Source organism: Rhododendron vialii, chromosome 2a (assembly GCF_030253575.1).
Source record: "Rhododendron vialii isolate Sample 1 chromosome 2a, ASM3025357v1".
NCBI lineage: Eukaryota > Viridiplantae > Streptophyta > Magnoliopsida > Ericales > Ericaceae > Rhododendron > Rhododendron vialii.
In genome coordinates this window covers 13,858,793-13,878,395 of record NC_080558.1, presented here as the reverse complement: position 1 = coordinate 13,878,395, position 19,603 = coordinate 13,858,793, and the positions used below count along the sequence as shown (strand labels likewise).

Genomic DNA, 19,603 nt, shown 5'->3' with positions numbered 1-19,603 from the left:
CTAAAATGTGGCACACTAAAATGTGATTAGCTTCCAATATACTGACGTTGGTATCCTACAAAATCCATTTCTATATATGGTTCTACCCTTGTACTAGACAACATGAAAATGTACCAGAGGTCCAGAGCAAAGGGAGAGCTACCACTTGACATGTAATTGGAAGAGACAAAAAATAAAGATGGCTACAATACTCGTTATAGAGAAGCATCCAATGAAAGCGGGAAAAAGAAAGAAGGAAGGAAAAAAAAAAAAAAGAATTACCTAACTGAGGAAAAACATTTACGTTGCACCGCCAATACATATGTGGGAGCTTATAAATTGATTCCTATAGTTGTGTGGTGATGTGGTCTTACTCTTTAGGATTCAAATGTGGTGCTACCAATTCGATCACAACTAGGATTTCAACAAGCTATGATGCACGGATACGGATACCGACACAGACACAGAGACACGAAAATTCTAAAAAAATAAGGACACGGACACGGCGGGGGACACGCCACGTGTATATTTATATAAATAAATAAATAATTTTAGTTTGACACCCATAAATTTTTAAAAAATTACAATTTGGCACCAAAGTTTTTTGAAAAATTATAGTTTGACCCCCAATTTTTTTTTAAAAATACAGTTTGGCCCACAAAATTTTTAAAAAAAATTACAATTTGGCCTCTGCCGTGTCCCCATCAGTGTCTCTCCTGTGTCCCCAGTCGTGTCCCCCCGTGTCCCCAACCGTGTCCCCGTAAAAAAATTAAATTAAATTATGGGACACGTCACGTGGGGTGTCCCATACGTGTCCCCGTGTGTCTCCGCCGTGTCCCCGTGTCCCGACACTGCGATACTTCGACCTCTAGAGGTGTCGGTGCTTCATAGTCAACAAGTGTTAACTTTTTGTTTCATTCACTCATATAAATGCTACATTGTTTATTGGTTACAGACCTCACCTATGGCATTACACACACAAAGTCGCGACCCACACATTCGAACCTCAGATCGTCCACTTGATTCTTGTGGTTAGTTCCACCAGTTAAGACGCATGACATCTATTTTGGATTTCCAAGTTTGTGAGTCATTTAAATTATTAATTCGCGAGTCATTTCAGTTAGAATCTAAATTTTCTTAGGCTTCCCTGGAATTAAAAATTATTAGGCAGGATTGGTATTTCTCAATAAAAATGAGGAGCTAGTAGAAGACTTACAGTTTTGTTAAAGGCAAATTTCCTAGATAGACAGGTATTGAACCGGATATATTACAGCTCCTCAGCATCCTACAAAACAATTCGTGCAAGTGATGTTGATGGTGAGTTCAAGAGTAGCATACTTGAGACCATTTTTACAATTGTTGTTATGACTCACAGTTTTTTCATTTCTGTCATGTCTTTCAACGGTGGAAAATCTGAAGCCACTCCTCCATTCAAGTCTGTAATCCTTATGCTTAGAGATCCAATAAACAATAGCGTGCTTTCAGAGATATTTTCCTTGGTTTAAAGGCTTCAATTTTGAGTTAATCGAATTATTTATTCCTAGAAGTATATATGACCCGAAAAGGCTGAACTTACAGTTCAGTTAAATTATGCAAGAGAGAAATGTTACGAGGTATTGGCCCTTCAAAACCACTTGCTTCAAGTTCTCTGCGGTGACAATAAAGAAGACTAACTAAAATTGATCAACTTCAGAAATATTTCCTGGAGTGTGCTTAATAGGAAGGAACACTTACAATATTCGAAGTTGTTTCCAACTTTGGAAACTCGGTAGCTTTCCTGTGAAGTTGTTACTGCTCAACCTACTGCATCAAGCCAAGAGTAAAAAACAAAGAAAAGACAAACTGTTGAAGACTAGGGCATGTTATTTAATGGCCAATAAATGAACTTACACTTCCCGCAAATTTATTAGGTTGTTTAATAATTCATTTGGCAGTTCCCCAGTGAGATTGTTAGAATTAAGATTGCTGCAAAACCCGCAGGGGGTCAAAACCAAAGTAATAACTATACAGTTTGTTGGAAATCGAGAGTTCGATAGAGAAATGTGAATAAGATAACTGACAAATACTGTAGGTTGACAAGATTCCCTAGCTCTGTAGGAACAGTTCCATTAAACATGTTGCTTTCTAAGCTCCTGAAAATAACAACTTCCTTCAAAATTATAGTACATTTTTATCCATGCAACATGTCAATTCTTTTTTGCTACTTTCGGAAGTAGATACACAAATGCATCACACCCACACCAAACACAGATATATCACACACACACATATATGATTCCGGTCAACATCCCTAACCTGATTCCGGTCCGCACCTCCCCTTTCTCGATCGAATTTCGATGATTTGAGCCGCTCAATGTGTTCAGAACATGATTTTAAAGATATCCGCGAGAAATTGAAAAAAAAAACACCGGAAAGGGCTTGATTTGAGCAGTTTTTTATTATACCGTTCAATAAAAAATTGTTAGGATCAAGCCCTTCCCCGATTATTTTTTTTGCCGATTTCTTACGGGTACCCTTAAAATCACGTTTTGATCACATTAAGCGGCTCGAATCATCAAAATTTGATTAGAAAATGAGACGTGTGGACGGGAAAAGGTGTGGACTTGATCGGGACTGACACACACACACACACACACACACACACACATATATATATATATATATATATATATATATATATATATATATATATAGTCCGGATCAAGTCCACACCCTTACAGTCCGCACCTCCCTTTTTCCGATTGAATTTCGATGATCCAAGCCGCTCAATGTGTTCAGAACGTGATTTTAAGGGTGCCCGCGTGAAATTAGCAAAAAAAATGACCGGGAAGGGCTTGATCTGAGCAGTTTTTTTCTGAAGGATCAAGCTCTTCCCGGTCATTTTTTTTGCTGATTTCTCGCGGGTACCCTTAAAATCACGTTCTGAACACATTGAGCGGCTCGAATCATCGAAATTCAATCGGAAAATGTGAGAAATGGGGAGGTGCAGACCAGAGTTCCGGTCCACACCTCCTGACCTCATCCTGACTGTGTGTGTGTATATATATATATATGAGTCCCATTCAGGTAAGGGCATCCTCATTTTAAATAAAATGCGGACGTCCCATTTTCTCATATTTTTTGATCAAATTTTGATGATCTGAGCCGGTCAATGTGTTCAAAACGTGATTTTAAGGGTACACATAAGAAATTAGCAAAAAAAATGACCGGAAATGGCTTAATTTGAGTAGTTTTTATTTGAATCGTTCAATAAAATATAAACAAAAACTGCTCGGATCAAGCCTTTTCTTTTTGCTGATTTCTCGCAATTACCCTTAAAATTACGTTCTGAACATATTTAGTGGCTCGGATTATCACAAATTGGTCGGGAAAAAGACTTTCTTAACTTAATACGGTAAGAACGCCCTTACTTGAAGTTTTGTGTGTGTGTGTGTGTGTATATAGTCTGTTTCAAATGAGGTGGTCCTCATTTTAGTTAAAATACGGACCTTCCTCATTTGAAACTTTCCCTATATATGGAGAGAGAGAGAGAGAGAGAGAGAGAGAGAGAGAGAGAGAGAGAGAGAGAGAGAGAGAGAGAGAGAGAGAGAGAGAGAGAGAGAGAGAGAGAGAGAGAGTACAGATTGGTGAGACTGGTCATCCTTCCCAAGCACTTTGGGATTGTTCCTGATAAGCGGTTCACACTCAAATCCCTACAGCAGTTTCACTCTGCTTATTAACGAAATAGAAGATATTACAATTGACCAGCTACCGTAAAAAGGAAATGCATATATGACTTACAAATATTTCAACTTGGTAGAATTCCATTCAGGAGGAATAGAACCACTGAGAAAGTTGTATTTGAGATCACTGAAACAATTGACAAAACTCTCAACGCAATGACCAGGTAAAAATCAACAGACATGGAAAATTATGTAAATTTAGCTAATTGGAAGCATTCCCACATATATATTAGGTTGGGTAACTTCGCTATTGACTTTGGTAGGACACCAGGAAGATCCTGCCCTCTCAAATTTCTGTTGCAGAAAAACATAAACACGTATTAGATCCAGTAAATCAGTTATTGGTCGAAGGGAACTTTTGCTTTTCTAAACACTTATTTAATCTCAATGTTTTAATTCACTATCAGTGATGAGAAGCAGACAATCTTCCAGCATTCCATAGTTCACTGTTTAATTAGAAATCCATAGACTCTTTAGCATAAAAAGAAATCTCCGTGCGAAAGTTTAGAAATGCTGATGCACATAATTACAATAAGGGGAAAAAAATTTAGAAAAAACGCAACTAATCAGTTCACAGTTCACACCAAGAGGTAAATGTTCAGAACTGCTGGATGTCGTAAACACCTTTATACCAGCAGTCTGTCTCATGTAGGGTTGAAATTCATTTGGAAGCCACCTTATTTTTCCACCTAATACTTCACCAAAAAAGTTAACAAAAAGTCAAGAGTCGATGTCAAGTTCATGACATGTCAGTTAGGAACGTCCTTAATTTTCAACCATGTAGAGTGCATTTCAACTTCCCCTTGGATTTCGAATGGACCTCAACCACCTCTGATGCTATCACAGCCTGCTAGGCTACATAGACTACAGAGGCTTCATCCCTCCTCAATTGTTGAGGCCTCGTTATGCACGTAACCTATATATTACCCCACGGGAGATACCTAGCTACTTGTGGATTGGTGAGTAGGGTGGATTATGGTACCCCTCTAGTTACTTGTGGATTGGTGAGTTGGGCGGATGATGATACCCACTAAGATGCACGGATACAGACACGGACAAGAGAATACATCACATTTTCAGATAAAAACATCAAAGATATTTTATGAGTTTATATAACATATAAAAACATCATTTCTAATCAAATGAACATAAAACCAACAAAAAGTATTAGCATTATGAATACACAAATCACCGGTCACTGTGTAAGTATTTAGTATATATTCAAGAACTAACCATCAATTGAAAATTTGATCTTTGGACCAAGTTTTAAACATTACATTTTAATCTCATAACGAGTTCTTCGTGTGTCCCAAGAGTGTCCATACTTGTCCTAGAGGGTCCACGACTCCACAGTGTGTCCCATTAAAACAAATTTAATAAAAAAAAAATTGACATGTATTTAGGTGTACGTTCGACTCATATCCAGAGAGTGGCGTGTCGTGTCCTTGTTCTCCTTTTTTTTTTTATAAAACAACATATAAAAAAAGATAAGCGCACTAAAGGTACTTTGCGGTAGGCCAAATTAGCACTAAAAACTGAAAACTTGTCATTTTGGTGGCTAACAAGAAAGGTGATGCAGAAATGTCAACACATCGCTCTAGGGTATCGTCAAGAGAATTTTGGACCAACGGCATTTGGTGTGCACTTAGGTGCTAGGAGAATGGAGGTCAGGAGTTCAATTCCTCTTCTGATATGTTAATCAAACTATTCTAGTATTCAAAGATAGCGACTTTCGCCAATAGAAAAGAATGTCGCTTTTATGTGTCGTTTAAATTTCGGATAACACAGTTGATATATGAAGCTTTCTATTATATACGGAAACAATACGTCTAGGTACACTCCTACCGTGCGACCACTCATTTCTCACATATGTGTGGGGCTGACACATATGTGAGAAAAAAGTGGTCGATAGGAGTGTACGTAGCATTAAATGCTCATACGAAAAATCGCTAAAGATATAGGTACCGACCGGCTGGGAGGGAAATCGTACCGATGGTTGCGTTGGGCCGTCTTCGGCCACCAGACAGCCGATCCAAGCCGTCCAAAAATTCTAAAAAAAAAACCGAGGGACCCTTGCGTGGGAATCAACGGCATCCGAGGTGTGTAAGGTGCTTGATCCGAGCACTCCTTTTTCGTGTATATACTCGGATGCCGTTGATTCTCGCGCTAGGTCCCTCGGTTTTTTTTTTTTAAAATTTTTGGACGGCTCAGATCGGCCGTTTGGTGGCCGGAGACGGCCCGGCGCGGCTATCGGTACGATTTTCCTCCTCGGCCGGTCGGTATATATAGCAGCACTCTACAAAAAATAGAGTTTCACTTGTTAAGTGAGCAATAGGCAAATATACTATGAATTTTGAAGAACATGGAAAGAAGGGAGAGGGATAGCACAGTACATGACGAGAAAGCATGAAATGGTGACGAGAAAACACGAAATAGTTCATGAAAGTGTGATGAACGATTTAGATTCACATCATAAATCTGAACCGTTTATTCCAATTTTCTAAACCGTTTCATATTTTCTTTTCATGTACCCTAACATTTGTGAAGAAAGGAAGCATACATGGCGCTAATGTGACATCGATCACGAAGGCAGTTGCAGTTGACTTTACTTTCATACGTCAAGCCGTACTTCACTGGTGGAAGCCAATTCCCATTTTCATCACATTCGTTCAAACTCAAATTCCAGTCCTTTTTACCCAATTGTTCAGCAATTTCACCAAGAGCTGCTACTGTAGAAATCGAATGATGGTGGCCTTTTGAGTATTTAGACAAGACATGACACGGAGAAAAAGCTCTCTCTCTCTCTCTCTCTCTATATATATATATATATATATATATATATATATATAATGAACCATGCAATTGGTACCGATCAATAGCACACAATGGGGTGACAACGGGCACGCAGAACTCACCCCGAGTGTTGCAAGAACATGTACAGAGCATAAAGTATCACTGGACATCTTAACACAAACATGTATAGGGCTATATAAAATCATGTTTCACTTGTATAAAACTAGAGAGAAACAATTCTTTACAGCAACAACCAATCGCAACCGTCCAAAAGTGTTATGGACCGTTCAGATTTTAATGGAACTTTTTCGGGAGAAAATTTTAACTCTTACCCGGAAAAATTTCGTTAACGAAAATGAATAAACCAAAGTCGTAGAAGAGGCCTCTTACTTTCATCGTCGGTAATACGTCTAGTTTGTCCTTGTGTTTCACCTGCTCCAGAGCATAGTAGTATGAACAACATTACAAGTAGAACAGACCTCATTGCTTTTGGATATTCAGACACGGTCACCATTCTTCCCGGTATATATTCGAATCGTAACGGCATTCTCAAACAAACCATACATACAAACTAGAGTGGACCAACTGGTCTTTATAAGGCCATGGTTCCCATTCATTTGCCTGTCCGTTTTATCACACTGAGCCAAAGACTTTAGAAGGGGCCATGGCCAAACTGGTCTTTATCACGCCTTGGTGCGGGCCCAAATTTAATTGGACTTTCATTAATTTTAATTCCACATGAGTGATCCAATGCTAACAATACTCGAAAGAATTTAATTTATATGTAAAAATAATTTTTTCAATGCATTTTTTTTGGAACGTATTCATTGAGTGTGGAATCTTTATATACATCTCAAAAGCAATTGACAATAAGTGGAGAGATTCCAAATGTTATTAAGTGATCACATATTCCACTCCCAAACAATGTGAGACTACATATCCTTAACATTTCCCTCACATGCAGTCGCTTTTGAGGTCTGTCATGTGTAGCCTCTTTTTTTTTGGTCTACCATTGAGAGGTGTGAATTGTAATTTTTTTTTTCAAAATATGGAAAAGAATGTGCTCTTCTCTAATACCATGCAAAATTTTTATGTCCATCTTAACTTTATGAGATGCACTATAACTTAAAGTGCGTTTACCGCACTACAGAACCCTAGGTTCGGGTCATACGCCAAAAGTAACAGGGGCCACCTCGATTAACACGGCAAGCGCTTGCATGCCGTGTTAAATGCTTGATTGAATGCCGTGTTAAATGCTTGATTGAATAACAAAATCTTGAGTGGATTTTCTGATTCCCCCGGCGGGCCAGGCTTGGTGTGTCCCCTCAATTATTTGTGGAATAGACCCTCAATATGGGCTTCACATGTAATTTTTTTTAGAAGGTCCAAAAATAGGGACCAATCATTAATCGGTCGGATAAAAAAAAAAAAAATCATTAATCGGTCCACGACATTTTAGAAAGTGACTCATCAGTTTAATTAAGTAAGGGAATTGATTTTGCCACTTCTCTTTTTGTTAATGCCACTCATCTTCTCTCACAAAACAAATCATCTAATCAAGATATAAAAAAAAGTGATATTAACAAAAAGGAGAGTGATAAAATCACTCCCCTTAATTAATTGGCCCTAGTTACTTATCTTAACTGGACTGGAATTGTACTTTACAATGACTTGTTAAAAAAAAAAAAAAACATGTCCTACAATGCATGGAGGAGATAAGGAGGGGCCGGTTTCTAACCGATCAGCGACTCACTTGTTATTTTGATGCACTTTTAGAAATTCAAAAGAGTGGACTGGATGTAAAGCAGGAACCACGTCAGGATTTTGTAAACGCGGGGTTGGGCTATGAACACCAATTAAGGTTTTGAAATTTTAAGGTTCGGAAATTTAACAGTTTGTTTGGTTTAGATTTTGAAGGAGGTTTTTTGGATAATCAGTAGAGAAAAATAAAAAAAGAAATGATATTAATAATTGAAGAAAAAAACTTATGAAAGACCATGAGCAAAGAGAGAAATTAGATTTTGGAACTCAAAATGAACGTATTCTTAAGCATTTAAAATGTCTAGATAATACCCATACAAAATATAACCCTTAACAAATAGTAAAAAGAATAACTAATAAAAAATTAAAATTAAAAAAAAAACCCTGTCTCAACGCGGAATTGTAGCCCCCATACGGCCAAAAGTAGCCCTGTCATTGATGGAAAGGAGATTTACTTGACTAGGGTGCTTCTTGGATTCTGCAGCACAGATGTGGATGCTTGACTTAACTTCGAATCGTCAACTGCTACGCCCATTTGGATGGAGGATTTATTTTGGGTGGATATAAAATGAGGGTGGATTTGATGGTGGATAAGTAATAAGGGGTGATATGTTAAGGAGGATGGCCCCACCTCTTAAGAAGGGTGGATTTGTAATGAGATGTTTTGATAGTTTTTTGAGAAGGAGAATATGAAAGGTGGATATGATGGAATTAGATGTTGAATGACTTAATTGCCCCCACTTTGATTTTTTAATGCTCAATAAGTCAAGATTGGTTTATTTTATACTAATTAGAATAATTGATATTTATCTTTAATATTAGAAAAAAATAATTTCATTTTAGAATACAAAATGTTTTTTTAATGAAAACTACAAAATGTTGAAATCATATTTTTTACCCGAAAAATTACAAATGTAGTAATTAGTAAGTGAAAAAATGGGAAAATCAGCATGCATTAGAAGAAAAAATTACATGTGTATATGTAAAGGGGTGTAGATATACACAGATTACTGCCACTCCCCATTTCCCAAAATAAAACCCCCCACCCACAGATCCACTACCACCGCCTCCGCCTCCGCCTCCCTCACTCCCCCCAACCCCTTCCTCCAGCCTCCACTTGACAAAACCCAGCCAGGGTCGCACGGTCCTCGCCCACTCCTGGTCCGATTACTCCAACGCCGACGATCGTCAACCTCCTTCTTCTCCGACGCCGATGTTCTCTTCGAGGTACCACTCCTTCACCTCTCCTCTGTCTTCGATCTCTCTGTCTGTCTTCTATCTCTCTGTTAAATGAGATGAGAATAGATAAACTAAAGGGGGATTTGGAGAGGTAAAACCGTCTCAAAACCTCCCGGATTTGCCAACGACGGGGTTTGAGCTCCCCTTCACAAATCCAGCTTCAGCCGGACATGAAACCTCTACAGTATTTATCTCCACCTTCCAAAAATCTGAACCAAACACTGGATTTGGTCGACACCCGGAGTACAAATCAGGGGGGCTCACATATCCCCCTTCATCTCCTCCATCCAAACAGGGCGCTATAGTTGCTAGGTAAGTACGGGCGTTTCCTCAGACTGATAAGTTATTGTCAAATTATTTCCTTTGATCTATAAATTGCAGATAGTATATAGGTAGATGAAAGGGAAAAATGAAGAGGAATAAGACGATGTGGAATAGTATAAACAAGGTGACAAAATGCAATGACTTGTAGTCCATATTTTTTTTTAGTGAAAATGCCTCTTAATAGTACCGAGACAATCGAAGATCATCAATAAAGGCTCCATTCATCGTTTGGCCAACGGTTGACGTAGGACCTAACCTAAGTCACATAATTAGCATGCACATGCGTGCGAGCTTAAGAGCGACTTTTAAAAACATCTCAAACTATTTAAATCGTGAATATTGTGAGTACGAATACAAAGCGAGAATTGAGAGCGGAGCAGAGAACAAATAGAGTATGTGATTTGGGGGTGTTTGCGGTAGTGATTAAGTGCTTAAGGATCACTTGTTGTTGTTAAAAGATGTCAAGTTGTTTTCAATAACCAATAAGCTGTTGAAAGATGTTAAGTTATTTCCACTAACCAATAAGTTGTTAAAAATTTTAAAGTTGTTGAGAGAGAGAGAGAGAGTTGCCGAAAAATATCAAGTTGTTTTCACTAACCAATAAGTTGTAGACGTGATATTTACCGGGGAAAAAAGGTTGTAGACGTGATGCAAAATTTATTGCTTATTGCGAACGATTTGTTAAAATATTATACGTTGTACGGCTACGATTTGATTAGTGATACTTGGAGTATGTGCTGTGTGAGAATTATGCAGCTACTAGCTTTGTACAGGGTTTTATTGACTGATTATGGATTGGGAAATTTTTTCTAACATTTCGGATCGGACCCGTGGATCAATGGTCCGGATGCAAATTCAAAAATTAGAAAATTGTGATTCGCGGTTTAATCCACGGATTTTCATTATGAAATCGTGAATTAACCGAATCGAACTGTGAGATTGATGTAGAGCGGTATCGCGTCCACGTTCCTTGAGCGACTGGACCGATCACAGCCCAAACCAAACTAGAGGCGGAGCGACAGTGGCAGAATGACCTGTGGACTGTAGGGTTGAAGCGGAACAACCCACTGATCAATACTCATTTTCCATATCAACATTGCTTTTCGGCCGTTCGATACTATTTAGCCTTCCAAAAAAGGCCTTTTTTGTCGTTTATAGTAATATTTAGATCGCTAATAACTTTTGATAGGAAATTATGTTTTAGTTGCCACTTGTTTTGGTAACCATATATTTCTTCCTAGCATTTGATTTTCTAGTTGAAGTAGAAATTTTCATTTTTGGTAATTTTTGTATTTTCTGTGATTAGGGTTTGATTCTCAGCCCTAAGTTGTTTAGGATTTCTATCTCCCTATTTATATTCACTAGCGAATTGTCCGTGCCTACGGCACTATCAACGATGATTCAAATAATGTGAATACAATGTCGGATTAATAGCATACAAAGCCAATGTTGCATTGGAGCGCTTTTCTTGTACACATTGGCTGACATACAAAGCTAATGCCGGTGATTTGCCCCAAGCCCCAGCTATGTCCCCCCTGACCAATGTAATTTGGACAATTAGACCTTCTGGATTCGATTGAAAATAAACTTTCAAAAACAATATTGCATCGATAAGATCTAAATTTTGCCCGTGCCCATGACACTCCCAAAACGTTTACCTGTACAATTCTTTGGGCTATTATAAGCTCTTCGAAAAAGCAAACTTAGTAGCATGGCCTCAGACTATTACTATAAATTCTTCTAGTAACATTTTTAATCCCACCACACAACTATCATCTGGGATAAGACTAAGGAAAAAAAAATTCATCTCTTAAATCTTCGACCAGAAAATATTTGCTAAAATTATCATAGCTCTCTCTTGAGGTTTATGATAAAAAAAAATAAAATCAGCCGTACCTAGGCATTTCTCTGATATTTGCGGCAGACTAAATCAGCTATTTTACTGAATATTGATCCCATCAAATTCAACTCTATTCCTATGAAAATTTGCTTTTACAAATAAGGGGAACACAAATTTAGCTCCAATCCAATCTACTTATCAAATTTTTTGTAGCTCTAATCCCAGTAAGAATAATCCTAACACCTACGGTTGCCAAATCCCAAATTCCAAAGCAGCCGTAAGGTGGATTTTTTTTTCCTTTAGCAAATATTTTCTGGTGGTCAAAAATTGTTGGTGTAAGGTGGATTTGAAATTTGAAATTGGGTACAAGTGAAGGCATGAGATGGAGACAATTAATGGGATGGCAATTGTGTAATATTTGCTAAGAGGGTGAGCGATTTACTAAAAGAAGGAGAACGAGCCTCAACAACCCTTGGATCAAATGAATCATAACTATTGTAACAACTTGTCTTTTTGTAGACCCCACACCAATCTGTTTTATATTATAGATTAGCGAATTGCCTGTGCCTATGGCACTACCCACCCCGATTGGAATTACCTTTTGAATTAGTGTGTAGTAAATCGATTCATTAGTGTGTAGTGTGTGATCTACTTTTTGGTGGCACGAAAGACATCCCCTGACTAAAATTTTTAGGTAGCTAAAATTACTTATGAAATATCATCAACAAAGAAGTATCAATTTGCTTGTGGGATCCAAGTAAATACCAGGTAAAAAATTTACATGGTACAAAGAACTCAGTTATCAAAATCATCCTTTTCAATTTCTATGAAGAAGACAATAACAAAATACAAAACCACCAAATACAACCAGAGAACTCAGCTTCAATATTCCGAATCCATCACTTCCCCTTCATACAACTATACTATTAAAAGAGATGGGAACCCAAAATAGTAAAGCCAATATTTTACAACTCACATGACTTATCTCAAACGATGGGTCATTGCATGTTTGAGTAATAGGGGTTTTGGCCAAGTCGTACTTTTTCTTTTACATTTTTGTACATTTGCATGCTTACAACTCACCAGAATTGGCCCTGATTTTTAAGGAGCTTAAAGCAAAAATAAAAGACGAGACTCTTTTGTTATAATGGGTAAAAGAGTAGGGGGCCAAAATTAAAAAAACAGAGATTTACGGCTCCAAAAAAGGTGTTCCAAAAATTTTGAAGACCTAAAACAGCCGCAACACAAGCTTTAACTCAAGACCAGTTCTGCAACTTATATGCCAAATTGCAAACCGCACAAACTGGAAAAAGAAGAGTATTAGAACTAATGAAAGGGGAAAGGGGAAAAAAAAAAAAAACATTTATACCAAAATTGGGAAGGGGCCATGTTCTAATCCCCCAGCAATAAAAGAACAATGAAATCACATTCAAACAAAGGGAAGTGCTACAATACACACCCTTTATTTGGGTGTGTATCATATGCAGAAAATAGCAAATTTGGTTGTTTACACCATCCAACAACCCAAGCAAAGGGGAAAGCAACAATATTGGGGCCATAGTACAGAAAAACAACAATGGAAGAAAGAGAAGGGGTGTGTTCCGGATTCCCTTTAAAAAATAAATACTACTTATTAACAATTTTCAAGCTAAAAAATAATAGGCTTATTGAAATAAAAAAATATGCAATATGAATTTTGTTTGATAGATTTTGATGAGATCTATCAAACCTTATCAAAAAAATTAAAAAATTATTTTCGTAAGTCCATTATTTTTAAACTTAAAAATAGGTTCTTATTATTTAAATACTTATTTGAGAAAGTAGAATGAGACCTTAAAAGAAAAGAGAAAGAAGGGGCATAAGAATGTTTTCCGACAACAGAGTTACCTTTTCGTCCTCAGCAAAAAAAAAAAACACAAAAAAGAGAGTGAGAATGGGAAACGTGTAATCTCTAGAAGGGTATTACAGTCAAAGTAGGGGTACTAAAATAAAGAAACCCTTGTCTTTTGATGGGGAACCACAACCATTAGATTAATTCAATAATAGCAATTGCAACAATTTGTCTTTTGATGGGCCCTACACCCTTCTGTTTTGTATTTTAAATGTTTAATGGAATGCACTTGATTTTGGAAGATAAAAACTTCTTTACCTAGCAACCCGTAAATAAAGTTTACCGCGCTCAATCGCACGCATCCAAAAGTATTTTGGATGGTTCAGATTTTAAAAAAACCATTCGCTAGAATAGTTAACTATTCTAGCAAATAGTTTTTTTAATATCTAGACCATAGATTGCCGAAATGGACGACTGAGATTGTGCGAAGCCGTGAATAACTATTCTCTTATTTTGGAATCTTGAATCTGTACTGATGAGTTGCATTTTCCTGTAATGCAGAAACTGATATTACGCCCTGAACCTTGAAATGTTATGTTTTATCTAATGCATTAGGCCATCTACAGTGATATAATCAAAAGCCAATTGTTTTTAAAGTTAACAATGTTGATGCAAAAAATGACATATAATGGTATAATCAAACTTAGCAACATGCTTAGAAATAATCAAATTTTAGATTTTGAATAACCAAAACTAGCAACATTTTTTAATAATCAAAATTTATGGACCCCACATCACATAAGTTAGCGAGTTCCAAAATTTGTATACACATGTGTTTTAACTGGTATTTTCTTCTTCTTTTCTTCGCATACTCTATATCTTTTTCACTTCATTCACGAACTATCTCTCTTTCTTTCCCTCCAAAAGTGAAGCTCATATATCTCGATCATCTACAATTAATCAACTTATCGTCGCCGGATTAAGGTATTTCACTCTTCTTTTCCGTTTCTATTTTTTTTCCCAAAAAAAAAATCATAATAGGATGGAAGAAAGTCACTGATTTTCCCCCAAAATTAAAAGAGAGAATCGATATATTTTTGCCCAAAAAAAAAACCTTAATTGGAGGGAAGTGAATGGCGGGAAATAGAGGGGGAGAGAGAGAGAGTGAAATTGTAATGAACCTCTTATTATGGTTATGGATTAAAAGTGACCATTGTGAAGCTCAACATTGTTAACCTTAACAACCTCTTAAGTGAATAATTATTTTGGTTATGGATTAAAAGTGACCATTGTGAAGCTTAACAACCTCTTAAGTGAATAATCAAAAGTTGATGTGTCAATTTTTGATTATCCTTTTCTGATTATACCACAGTGGATGGCCTTAGAGTTTTCCTGTAATGCAAACTGGTTGTTTCTGGTAACGCAAACTGGTTGATGGTTCTTTTTTTATTTTATTTTTTTATGCAACGATATCTAGCGATTCTAAACAACACTCGTAACAATTGCTTGGACTAACCAAAAAAAAAAAACATCCAATTGCTCGGATTAGTGTCTTTTGCGGGTCTTACCGAAGCTGATGTTTGGTACGGGACAAGCAGTATTGGTTTTCTGTGATGGTGAACAAGAGAAGCAACAGTTGTAGAGACACACAGGAAGGACACTACAGTATGAAGAGTCATGACCTGAGATGTATAGGAGTGTCGGTTACCGAATTAGATTGTGTGTGGAATAGTCTGAAGAAGGCAGGCAACTGGTTGTTTGGGAGATATTCACGGGAGCTCCGGACAAAGGAATGGAGATGGAGACCAGACGATGCATCGCTGGGATCTCTTCCTTTGTGGATTTTGTGATTGAATTTTCTCCATGGTATGCGGCCGCATGAGAAGGAGAGATGAAGTCACGGATTGCATCCTGGTAAGGATGCGGGCACTTCGGTCAAGGGGTGCGAGCACTCTATTGAGGGGGTGCTAAATATCGGCGGAGATGTTGGTATTGCAGCCGGACAACGCTGCGGGTTTAGCCTCGGAAGATCTAGTCTTGAAAGGGGACTTTTAGTCAAGCATGACTACTTCAGTGAGGGGGTGCTGGCAGCTAGACTTGGAGTGACACAGGCACTTTGCTAGAGAAGCTGGACGGATGCAACGATTACCCACTCTGGGTGGAGGGGGTGATTGTTGAGGTCCACCCATAGTGGTGGGTTATTTTGTGTAACACCCTTAGTGTTGGGTGTTGAGTGTATTTACCATTGGAGTCCCTTAGAGCATCCCCAATGGGGATGTAAACCAGGCGCTATAGTTATAATACAACCTAGATGTTAAAAAAAACTTGCTCTAATGGGGATGTAAAATAACAATTTCGGAGATGTAAAATGGCTGAGATGGAAAAGGGGATGGATATATCCATCCCCATTTGACTACAGCTATAATTAACAGGTCATCACCCAACTGATTCTACCAGAATTTTGGACAGCCGGAGGTTCCCTGATTTCGTTGGAAATTGAAAGAACATGCCGGAATCTGATAGAACTCGCCAGAATCCGGAGATCACCGTCTCCAACCCCGATTCTTGACGATCCATGGACGGTGCTGATGCATGCAGCCGGCTGTGCCTTTCTGAAACCCTCGGCTGCTGTGCCCTTTCGGCTGTGATTTCCCTTCGGTTCATAGAGAGAGAGAGAGAGAGAGAGAGAGAGAGAGAGAGAGAGAGAGAGAGAGAGAGAGAGAGAGAGAGAGAGAGAGAGAGAGATAGAGGGGCTGGGTTCTACGAACTAGAGAGAGAGAGACAGCCTGGTCGTAGAACCAGAGAAGAGATAGAGACGGTGATGGTGATCTGTAGAAGGAGAGAGAGAGAGTAAAGTAATTGGGTTCAGGGCTGGATCTTTCTTCTCATCTGTTCGTATAGAGAGGGAGAAAGAGAAAAAAAACAAAACAAAGAAAGAGTAAAGTTGGGTTTGTTTTGATCCGACCGTTGGGGTTTTTTTTTTATTATTATTATGAGGATCCGACTGTTGGCTTAGCCAATGGATCACAAAATGACACCAACGGTATTTTTTTTTTCTACCTATAAATGTCTGTTTTGAATTGAATTTTACACAACAAAATTTTTCTCCCTTTTTCACAAACACCTTCCAAAAAAAATAGTGTATCAATTATGGCAAAGGGAAGTCGTAGTGCGTGATTAGCACCTAAGATTGTAAGATCGTGGTGCTAAAAGTTTCCTAGCTTGTGGCATTTTCATTTATTATCGTCGTTTTTATATGATTTTACTCGTAAGGTAGTTTGTTAAGTGTTTCAGGTAAAATGCCCTTAAAAGACGTATTTTGATCACGAGCCTAATTCCCAAGAAAGTTCAAGTATCCGCGCCCAGTGGTACTTCTGCCAGGAAGGCCCAAGAGCGAAGGCGTGAGGCGTTAGGCAAGTTGTTGAGGCGTCGGGTGTCAAGCTAGGGAGGCTGGCTTTCAATTCTGAAGATAAGCTCTGCGTATTGATACGCCCATATTCCGTATCGATACGCGTTGGTTAAATGGGAAGTCAGGTTGTTCCGTATCGATACGGCCTTAAATCGTATCGATACGGGTGTGTTACATAGGAAATGGCCAATTCAGGATAACGTTGTGGTATCGATACTTTGCATAATTTGTATCGATACGGGGAGCTTTCGGCCAGATATTTTGTTACTTTTTGGACTTTCCATTTATGGAATACTTGCCTTTAATAGTATGTTTCTTAGATATTTGATGAGAGAGAAACCCATTGTGTATAAATAGGGGCTTCATCTCTCTCTTTTGGTAGCTAGCACATTATTAACTTTAGTGTTTCCTCCATTAAAGCTCTTTAAGCTTTTTCAAGTGTATTTTCCTTAGAACTCAAGTAAATTTATTCTCGTTTGTTAATTTCTCGTTAATTAAAGTTGTTCGTACGACTTGGATCCTTTATAATATCAAGTTTGTTTTCGTTTTTATCGGTTAAAAATCATGTCTCGTTTTATGCTTTCTTTTATGCTTTAGCTATGTGTGAGTAGTCGATAGGCTAAGTCTCGGGGTAATCTTTCCTGAGTACTTAGGTGGTTACTTGGTTCTCAAGTCCTCGAGCTTAAAATCATGATTTTCGGAATAGAGCTTAATTTGCATTTTTGGTTTAAACAAGGGGTGTTAACTCCTTGGTAAGATGTTTAGTCAAGCGGTCTTGGCAAGCAGCTTATCGAGGGCTCCTGGCCTCTTTTGTGTTCGATAAATGTTAAAAACAAGTTGGTTCACTTCCGTTTAATCACATCTTTTGATAAACGTAGTCGTTAAAGTTAAATCCTCCGGGCGTGAGCACGCGATCGTGACTCTCGCCTAAGTTATAATCGAGAATCGGCAAGGGCTTAAGTCAAGGGTTAGACGATCCCTACACTTGCCTCTTTTAGTTTATAAAGCTCTCTTCTAATCTGTAGCTTTAGCCTTTCCACCTTTCAAAGCAAAACCAAGTTGCCCGTCTTAAACGCCACAAACCACCTTATAAAACCTTCAATCCGATTAAGCTATCTTCGAATTCCCTGTGGTACGATCCTGGTCTTACCGGTTTATTATGCTACCGACGACCTAGCCCTACGCTTGGGGTTTTTCTCAACCTTATTTGAAGGCGAGGTTTGAAATGCTAAGCGGTGCGAGAGGAAAATCGTTCAACTCCGATCAAGATGAAGCAATTTGTAATGCTTACTTGTGCGTTAGTCAAGACCCGATTAATTGGGACGAAAGTATTTTTTTTTTTTGGAATAATTTTTTTTTAAGTCCTCGATTACCGGATACCAAAATTATTTTTCAACGGAAGTAGTACTCAAATTAGGGTTAAGAAAGTTGGGAAAAATTAAGGAAGAGGGTAAGTTAGTTAATTATCCATCCATTTTTTACATCTCACCATTGAAAAGGGGTGGGTTCTATTTTATATCCAACTAACTTTTAACCACTTTTTACATCTAAAATAACTATCCATCCCCATTGGGAATGCTCTTATATATAGTTGTAAATCCTATTAGGGTTAGTGTGTGACATAATGAGAGTGAGAGGGTGAGGCGAGCGTGTGGGGGGGGGGGGCGGGGGGGGGGGGGGGGGCAGTTTGTGGCCTCCCGGAGAGAGGAACCGGCGTGTGGTTCCCGGAGAGTTTTTTCATCTTTATTGTATATTGTGTGAATATATAATCAAAGGGAGTTTTTTCTCTGAAATCACTGTGTAGTTTGTGTGTATGGTATCCCTCACGGTCCTGACGTAGCGTATCTTCAGATATCCCTCCAGCAACCTCGGTTGTTTCCATTCCATCCATAGCTTCCAACCCCGTTTTGATCTCCACTAATGCCGCTGCCCAACTTCCTCTTAAACTCTCCCCGACGAACTACCTCTCTGGGCATGTGCAATTCAATGCCCTTCTCATCGGGTATGACCTTATGGGCTATGTTGATGGCTCTCATTCATGCCCACCGCAAAAAGTACTTCAAGCCCACAACCCCGCCTATACATTTTGGCGGCGCCAGGATCAACTCTTGTTGCACGCCATTCTTGCCTCTGTTTCGGAACAAGTGACTCCTGTGCTTGCTTCTGCCATAACCTCGCCTGAAGCTTGGACTAAACTCTCCAAACTTTATGCCAATCGCTCTCGCTGTTGTGTAATGAGTCTCAAGGATCGTCTTTACAAACCTCGTGACTCAAAGCCAGTAAGCGAGTGCTTGCAGACTATAAAAACGATTTCCGATGAGTTGGCTCTCATCGACGCACCTGTTCTTGCCGATGACCTTGTCCTTTGCATTCTCAATGGCATTGGCGAGGAATTCAATGACATTGCAGGGCCCCTTCGTACTCGTGACACGGACATTTCCTTTAAGGAACTCCACGACAAACTTGTGGACTATGAAACTTTCCTTCAACAAAAGGCAATCCCGAGTGCCTCTCCGGTGATCAGTGCTCACTCCACTCACCGCACCAATAATTTTTCCCAGTCTTGCAGTCCTACCAACAATCGCAATCCTACCAAACCGCATTGGTTAACAACCTCGCTAGCAACATGTTCTGGCCTGTAATTATCATGGGTCCAATCCCAATCACAGTTGTCGCCCTGGCCAATCACCAGGCCAAGGCTACAA

General features: G+C 38.6%; 2 protein-coding genes across 19 annotated transcripts in view; both read right to left on the bottom strand.

The window, feature by feature from the left end:
* Window positions 1–19,603, bottom strand: part of LOC131316921 (probable LRR receptor-like serine/threonine-protein kinase At1g07650) — a 137,499-nt gene that overhangs the window by 14,041 nt on the left and 103,855 nt on the right. For 2 of the 18 annotated variants that reach the window (XM_058346457.1, XM_058346470.1), the window contains exons 28-29: window positions 1,353–1,430; window positions 1,196–1,264 (exon numbers count right to left, since the gene is read on the bottom strand). The exons of 11 other annotated variants lie outside the window; for them this stretch is intronic. In XM_058346457.1, coding sequence (XP_058202440.1) covers window positions 1,196–1,264; window positions 1,353–1,430 — 147 coding nt within the window. Of the gene's footprint in view, window positions 1–1,195; window positions 1,265–1,352; window positions 1,431–1,555; window positions 1,628–1,713; window positions 1,783–1,869; window positions 1,945–2,039; window positions 2,112–3,599; window positions 3,672–3,759; window positions 3,829–19,603 lie in introns of all 18 variants that reach the window. 5 more of the 18 variants (XM_058346459.1, XM_058346461.1, XM_058346471.1 and 2 more) reach the window with 5 other exon arrangements.
* Window positions 3,761–7,145, bottom strand: LOC131316925 (probable LRR receptor-like serine/threonine-protein kinase At1g07650). The gene is made up of 3 exons (XM_058346485.1): window positions 6,885–7,145; window positions 6,262–6,430; window positions 3,761–3,995 (listed from the first exon to the last, which is right to left on the bottom strand). Exons 1-3 carry the CDS (start codon window positions 7,054–7,056, stop codon window positions 3,890–3,892), a joined length of 447 nt encoding a protein of 148 aa, XP_058202468.1. The 5' UTR covers window positions 7,057–7,145; the 3' UTR covers window positions 3,761–3,889.

Bases quoted from the DNA above. Each gene is read 5' to 3' on its own strand.
- LOC131316925 (XM_058346485.1), bottom strand. From the start codon at position 7,056: ATGGTTTGTTTGAGAATGCCGTTACGATTCGAATATATACCGGGAAGA. The intron at 6,431-6,884 runs GTAAGAGGCCTC...CGATTTCTACAG, and splicing joins ACGTATTACCGACGATGAAA to TAGCAGCTCTTGGTGAAATT. The intron at 3,996-6,261 runs GTATGCTTCCTT...TTTCTGCAACAG, and splicing joins CGATGTCACATTAGCGCCAT to AAATTTGAGAGGGCAGGATC.